We start from the raw sequence: 6,982 nt of genomic DNA on the forward strand, positions 1-6,982 counted from the left end.
CGCTCCTCCCCGTTAGCAGCATGGCCGCCCTCACACCGCCCCGCTCCTGTGACACCTTCGTGGCGCTGCCGCCCGCCGCTGTCAGGGGCCGGGTGGTGTTCGGGAAGAACTCGGACCGGCCGTCGGACGAGGTGCAGGAGGTGCTGTACGTCCCGGCCGCCTCGCACCCGGCCGGCGCACAGCTGGAGGTGAGCCGCTATCAAGGAAGCGCCCCCGGGGGTGAGAACGGGGGGGGGATGCCCTCGGGATCGGCGGCGTTAAAGGCGGTGTCTTTGCCGCGGCTCGTTGCAGTGCACCTACATCACGGTTGAGCAAGTGGAGCGAACCCACGCCGTGGTCCTGAGCCGCCCGTCATGGCTGTGGGGCGCGGAGATGGGCGCCAACGAGCACGGGGTGTGCATCGGGAACGAGGCCGTGTGGGGCCGAGAGGAGGTGTGCGATGCCGAGGCGCTCCTGGGCATGGATCTCGTAAGGTCTGCACACGCTGCTTTGGTAAATGGGATTGGATTCAGAACTTGAGTTCAAAACGTTTGTATTGAGTTACGTGGGTAAATAGATGCCTTTGCATGCAGGAAGCACGTCTGTCTCTCCTGCCGTGGTTAAAAATAAGTATTTACTGGCACAGCAGTCAGCTGGTTCCTTCCTGCCAGGAGCTGGGGATGGGAGAGGTGTCACACACCGAAATAGAGTCTGACAAGGAGGTTATCAGGCACATTTGTTCCCTTCAAAACTGATCTGAAACAAGACTCCACATAATGACAGCTACTTGTGCATGCCAGTTCAGTCCAAGTACTCATGCTGAATAGTTATGTTCAAGCTTGTAATTCCAAAGCTAACACCTTCCTTCTGTTTTAGGCTTGGACTCGAGAGAGCGGACACAGCTGAAAAGGCTCTTACTGTCATAGTTGATTTGCTAGAAAAATATGGCCAGGGAGGAAACTGCATGGAGAGCCACATGGCCTTTACGTACCATAACAGCTTTCTGATAGCTGACAGAAAGGAAGCGTGGGTGCTGGAGACATCAGGAAAACATTGGGCAGCGGAAAAAGTAGAAGGTATGGATGATGCTCTCGTTAAATGTTTTGAATGTGGTGACAAGTGGTGGTTGTCTAGTTTTCATTTACCACTTCACAAAGGCATGAAACTAACCTCAGGATATGGGTGTGTGTCTGTAGGCACTGCGAGTTGCATCTTAGGGTAGCAGGTTCTCAGAGGGCCTTTTCAGAGTCAGAGATGACCACTTTGCACTTGGAGAACAGAGGACAGCAAGCAGGTCAGGATGAGAACAGCAGTACGTACAGTCTTAAGGATGGTAGTAATTCAGTTTGGTAGTAGTGGAATTAAATGTAAACAGTGGGACAGAAACAAAGTATTCACTGTATTCAAATGACTCTTTCTTCACCTTCCAAATAGGAGGCGTGCGGAATATTTCCAACCAGCTCTCCATCACAACCAAGATTGACAGAGAGCATCCGGAGCTGAAGGAATATGCCAAAAGCAAGGGTTGGTGGGATGGGGAAAAGGAATTTGATTTTGCTGCCACGTATTCTTATGTCAATACTGCCAGAATGACTACATCCAGAAGCCGCTATTGTGAAGGCTATAAACTTCTAAACAAACACAAAGGTATTGTTTTTTGTATTTCTTAAGATTGCATGCTGAGCTACATTCATTTAAATCATAAATGATTAAACCTCTGACATGGGCAATCTCTCATATGATCTAATGAACCAGAACTTCTCAGAAACATGATTTTCCTAAAGGGAAAACTCTGAACTTTGGAGGCTTTTGTCCATTTTTTGCCAGCTTGGTGATGAGGAATATAATAAAGAAAGCATCCAGTATCAAATGTCCAGCTTCAGTAACAATACTGAGACCATACTGCTGAAGAGTCCATAGGACCTCACTCAGAGTTGTTCTGGTATCCTTTATATTACTACTGGACCTGGAACTAAAAGCAGGGGCTAAAACAGACTCCCAAAGGTCGGCAGCCATAAAGAACCCTATGCACATCTTGAATCTGACCCCATTCACCAGCACAGCACTCACAGACATAATCTGGTGTTTATTTTTAAGATAGTTGCTTAAATGTTTGTGATTTCACTGTAACCGCTGCTCTAACCTTATGCAGCCTAATGAAACTCTGAGAGCAGAATAAAAGAATGTTCTGTACTCTAAGCAGGTGCTCCTAATCACCAACTTATTTATTTTCAGACCTCTCCGGAGAGAAGCTATTACTTCAAACTGCATCCACCTGGCAGCTTTTTCATACATCTGCCTTCACTTGTTCATTTGAAGTAATTAATTTGAACTCCAGTAACCCTGCACCCCAGCGTCTTTTACTTATTTGGCTGAGCTCGGTCACACCAAGTTCAGCAGTTAGTTCAGTTCATATACATCAGAATGAATTACTTTTTGCTTTCCTGCTTTACTAAATCCTGCATTCATTTTGGGAATTGCAGGTTCTGAATACTGAAAGCATTTTCATAATACCTGTATTTACCTGTATGATAACAATGCTGGGATTCTATCGGTGTTTTCATTCTAAATCCCCATTTTCAGGCATTACCTGAGTCATTTTAACAATCACACCAGGTGTTCGGGTTATCAGCTTCACGTGGCTTCAGTTCTGTTTAGATTTATTTTAAATAGGTGTCCTAACTAGAAGCTATTTGGTTTAAATCGGCAGTAAAACCACTGGTTTCTTAATCCATCCTGCCCAGTTTGTACTGCGTTTTGTTTTTAAAGGCACATCTGACTTAGCAGTTGTATATCTTAAGAGCAAGCAGTGAGACAGTTTAAAATATGTATCTTTATGCAGCCAGAATTTCACTGAGGCATCCAGAAGGAGACTAAGTATGGATGGTCCTTCCTCACTGAGAAGGAAGAACTATTGTCATAGGGACATTTGGTACCATACCTCTCAAAGGCCACCAGCACTTCTTGAAAAATGGATTTGCTACTGTAGTTTCTGTTGATTCTTTGTGTAAAATCAGTTACTGAAGTTCATCATTCTGATCAGCAACTTGAAGCTTTTGTGCTTTGGAAGGTCAGATGATAGCACACAGAAAAAAGTCTCAGGGCTTCCTTTCAAAGGCAAACAAAGTCCATGCACAGTTACTTTTTACATTTCAAAGCATCCTAATGGCATTATCTGCATACAGATCACAACCACCACTATGACTGTTTGTCTTCTTGACTCCAGCACAGTACTTAGAAAGTTCAGCCTTTAATCCAAGCTACTAATTTTCACATGAAAAGTTATGGTGTGGATGACCATTTGCAAGCCATATGAGCCTCACCTTTCTGGGAAACATCATCCTCCCTCCCTCCTCCTTTTTGAAGTCATAAATGTTGCAGCTCGTTATCACCTCACTCTTTGAAATAAATACTTGGGGGAAAACAGCCATATTTTGAAATGTTACATGTTAAAGTATGGTTTGGCTTTTTTTATTCTTTTTGCCAATATAGCCAAAGTAAGGCCAGCATTGCCTACTTTTCATCCCGTTGCAGAAAACTTACCAGTTGGCAGTATAAATAGCACTGTGTGTAAATGACTGTTTTGTATCTGAAATAGGCGCTATCACTTCTGAAACAATGATGGAAATTCTTCGTGACAAAGAGAGTGGCATTAATATGGAAGGTGGTTTTATGACAACTGGAAGCATGGTGTCCGTGTTGCCTCAGGACCCTAATCTGCCATGCATTCACTTCTTTACGGGAACTCCAGACCCTGCAAGGTGATGCAGCAGCAAGTCATGATGATAAAAAGCTGTAAATACTTAAATGGAAAGTGTATCAGTTTGTCTAACTATAGATTCCTTTTTGTTTCATTTTCCAAAGAACCCACAATCAAATAGCGGGGGAATGTAATGCTTGTTATGTACATTAATACTCTCTACCAGCTTACTTAGTGAAACATGCTGCTGTCACATTGACTTAAAAACACGTTAGGAGAATTTTTCGCTTTAATTTTAACTTCTTTGAGAGAAGGAAACATGGGGAAAATACAGCAATCTACTGACTCTTTTAAAACACAACTATATCAGTAAAGATCTACGTTCTATTTTCTCTTCCTAGGTCTGTGTTCAAGCCTTTCATTTTTGTGCCCGGAATTACAGAGTTATTAAAAACTAGCTCCCCTACATTTGGTCCTGATGATCCAGTCAAGAAGAAACCACGTTTTCAGAGTAAGCCAGATCGAAGACACGAGCTCTATAAAAAACATGAAAGTGCTGCTGTAGTTATGGAAACTATGAAGGTATGTTGATTAAATTAGATTTCAGTCCAAGCAGGTGGTTTATATAAGCTTCTTGCTCACATTTTGTTAATGTGATATCATTAAATGCCCTTAGATGAATGGTTAAGAACATGGTAGTGCTCCAGAAGCCAGTCATCTTGGAATCTGGCAGGCACATGTTTCTAACACTAAGAACTGAAACTAGCTGTACCCCTATACGTAGCCCCAGAGAAGTATCTGCGCTGCTTATCTTGCAAAGAAACAGGCCATACGTTTGCCTGTACTAGTCAGACAACAGAGAAGTGGTTGAGCAGCTGCAGGCAAACATACAGCTCCAGAGACAAGTACTTAAAACTCTTCAGGGCCCTGGTCTCTACCAGCAAGGAGGTCATGCCTTCATACCTTTCACCATCACTTGGTATGAACAGATTCCTCTTATGCATGTTATGTCAGACAGCCTTAGGAACAGAACCCCAGTTTGAATAATTCAGCTTCTGTTTCTACTTTTTCCTCTTACTCTCCTGCTTCCCCCAGAGCTCTTTTCCCCACAAAATTAGCATCTCGCTGACAATCATGGCAACACTGTTACTAGTACGTCTTCTTAGGATACTGGCAGTAACAAGTTGTACCAAATGCTAAAACCAGATAGATTTTAGCAGCATGTTCACAACAGGTAAGTTGTAGGTAGCTCTGCACCCAACAGTTACACGGAGCCTAATTTTGCTGATCTAAATGGCAGCATGGACGTAGCAAGCACTATAGAACTATCTGAAGCAGCCAAAATAACATAGCATTAAGCAGTATATATAGAGGAATTTTCCTGGACAGCAGGAAAGAAAACAAGATCACAAAGATAGTTGGGCACAGAGGTAAAACAGGAATGCAGGTACTTCTAACAGTAGTATTTCTCCTGTTTACACAGTTAACATGATCTAAAAAACAGACATAAGCCCACTGAAGTTTTTCTGGCTTCAATTCCTGGAGCAGCTCCCCTCCCAGGGACATGAGTCAAAGAATGGAAGGGAAGTGGGGAGAGTTCTAGGTATTAGAAAAGATCTAAGAAAATTTGCCGTAGTGCTAACTTCTACCAACTGTAGGGTTAAATAAGGACAGTACAACAGCATTCTGTGAACACTACTATTTTGTATAGCTTCTAGTGAAACACAGATACTTCTTTTTGCAGGGCAAAGGTAAAGAAATGCTGGAAGAGATACAAGCCCTGGAGAAAAGGAAGATGAGTGAAATGGAATCAATTCTGCAAAATGGATGTCCTGACATGAACCAACTAGTTAACCTCTTTCCACAGTGTGTAGATGAAGAACTCAAAGTATATGGTTAAAATTACTGTTTGAATGGATTGCTTTTATATTTACCTCTTCTCATGGAGTGGCTCTATAGATTACCTCCTATTTTCAATATACCAGTTATCTAGTACGGAAAGTTTTAAAGATGAAGATTTCTATTCAGGCCAAACAGCTTTTGGTTGTAGGAAGCAATGCAGAAAAGCCTCTTTAGAGCTAGACAGTACCTTTGTATCTGGCAAAAAGCTGTCAAGATATGCCAACAAACGGATGCAATTAGAATCCAGTAGCTTGATTGAGTTGCAGAACAGCCCCATGTTACGCACGTATAATTTTTACAGTCAAAATAACAATTGCAGGAGAATTTTTCCTTGCCTGAATTTAGATGGCTGGGCTGGAAGACTTGCTAAAGTATAGGAAGTATTGCTTTCACTGAATAAAAAGGAAAGTGGTATGCACGTTAAGACAGATTGATGTTCAGCTCTTTGATAAATACTCTCTAAGGTACATTTCCTATATTCTACTCCTTTAACATGGGGTGAAGCTATGAACTTAAACTATACTGAATCCAGATCATAACTTTATCATGATTTGTTGTGAAATCTGATTACTTGAAATTCAACATCTTGCAAGTTACTACACAATTTTCACTTCCCTATTTTTCCCACCGATACCAAAAAATAATTTATTTGCACACAATAGAATTATTTTAAATTAATTCTGGTGATCAAGCTGTGACACTACTTTTACTAGCCATAGTGAGGGATAAAGTGAGGAAAAAAAGGAGGAAGGTTCTGACTTTGCTACATGATCAAGCAGGATGAAAACTACAAGCCAAAGGAAAAAAATCTCAGCACTTCCATGGACCTTCAGAAACAAACACTTAAAACGAAATGGAGCTTTGAAACTACAGTGGTAGTAGGTGACAAGATGCAGTAACCCCCACCCAATGATCTCCTATTCTGGAGATCATATATTGACTGGGTGGCAATAACAAGTAAAACTGTCGAAGAAAGTACGCTTGAGTCAACTGTGAACCATTTGTGCATGTTTTAACCATCATCATTTCTTAGAAATTCAATAGTACAGTGTATGTTTCTGAACTAGATGGTATATTTAATAAAAATATGCTGTATTTACCTGTTTTCCTCATGAATGTCTGTATCTGACAATTTGCATCCATGTCCTATTTGGGATCATCAGCTTTTCCACACTAACTCCACGATAACTTCAAAGAAGCAATAAGTGCCAAGTAAAACTGTGCAGGAAACCAAGGTAAGAGCCAAGTTCACCAGCAGCATAGCAAAATGAGATATGCTACACTGCAAGCATAGTGAAGTTACAAACCAATGAAAGTAGTGAAGGTGGTTGCATAGGCCTTTAAGCAAATTTCTTGGCCGCTTAAGTAACAGGACAGCAGTTAAATAGGTTATCAGGTAAA

General features: G+C 41.8%; 1 protein-coding gene across 2 annotated transcripts; it reads left to right on the forward strand.

Moving 5' to 3' along the window:
* Position 1: 1 nt before the first annotated feature.
* Positions 2–6,680, forward strand: SCRN3 (secernin 3). Of its 2 annotated transcripts, XM_015868427.3 has the most exons (7): positions 2–188; positions 292–473; positions 856–1,055; positions 1,414–1,626; positions 3,578–3,740; positions 4,081–4,261; positions 5,424–6,680. In XM_015868427.3, the coding sequence occupies exons 1-7, from the start codon at positions 21–23 to the stop codon at positions 5,577–5,579; spliced, it is 1,263 nt and encodes a 420-aa protein (XP_015723913.1). In that variant the 5' UTR covers positions 2–20; the 3' UTR covers positions 5,580–6,680. The 2 variants fall into 2 exon arrangements, 1 of the variants encoding a protein (XP_015723913.1); XR_014947984.1 differs by lacking the exon at positions 3,578–3,740.
* Positions 6,681–6,982: the final 302 nt, after the last annotated feature.

Source organism: Coturnix japonica, chromosome 7, assembly GCF_054131305.1.
Source record: "Coturnix japonica strain WE chromosome 7, WE-NBRP24, whole genome shotgun sequence".
In the NCBI taxonomy this organism is placed as follows: Eukaryota; Metazoa; Chordata; class Aves; order Galliformes; family Phasianidae; genus Coturnix; species Coturnix japonica.

Coding starts and splice junctions, on each gene's coding strand:
- SCRN3 (XM_015868427.3), top strand. CDS start 21: ATGGCCGCCCTCACACCGCCCCGCTCCTGTGACACCTTCGTGGCGCTG. Junction 474..855: donor CTGGGCATGGATCTCGTAAG/GTCTGCACACGC, acceptor CTTCTGTTTTAG/GCTTGGACTCGAGAGAGCGG. Junction 4,262..5,423: donor TAGTTATGGAAACTATGAAG/GTATGTTGATTA, acceptor TTCTTTTTGCAG/GGCAAAGGTAAAGAAATGCT.